At 56.9% G+C, this 232-nt stretch overlaps 1 protein-coding gene across 1 annotated transcript in view; it reads right to left on the bottom strand.

The window, feature by feature from the left end:
• LOC147634439 (uncharacterized) overlaps positions 1–232 on the bottom strand; it is a 3,073-nt gene extending 2,841 nt beyond the window's left edge. Inside the window, exon 1 of the mRNA XM_086804448.1 lies at positions 102–232. Coding sequence (XP_086660574.1) covers positions 102–232 — 131 coding nt within the window. The remainder of the gene's footprint in view (positions 1–101) is intronic.

Here is a 232-nt window from a genome sequence, read left to right as displayed (position 1 = left end):
TTTCGCCTTTACGTAGACGCTTGGACTCGGCTTGTTGCACAGAGGCTTGGAGTCGGTTTCTTGCACGTAAACACAGAGAGCTCTCAGCGTTTTTGGGCTACGTCAAGGCTTGGAGGCGGCCACTGTTGCTGGGCGCGTTGGTGGCATCTACGTCCAGGCTGGCTGCAGGCTTGGAGTCGGTTTGCAGAGAGCTTCTCACTCTTTGTGGGCGCCGTGGTGGACATGCATGCAT

The sequence above is a fragment of the Cibotium barometz genome, chromosome 10 (genome assembly GCF_041138505.1).
Source record: "Cibotium barometz isolate CiBa-2024 chromosome 10, ASM4113850v1, whole genome shotgun sequence".
NCBI lineage: Eukaryota > Viridiplantae > Streptophyta > Polypodiopsida > Cyatheales > Cibotiaceae > Cibotium > Cibotium barometz.
The sequence above is the reverse complement of the archived record's forward strand: the minus strand, read 5'-3'. Positions and strand labels throughout refer to the sequence as shown.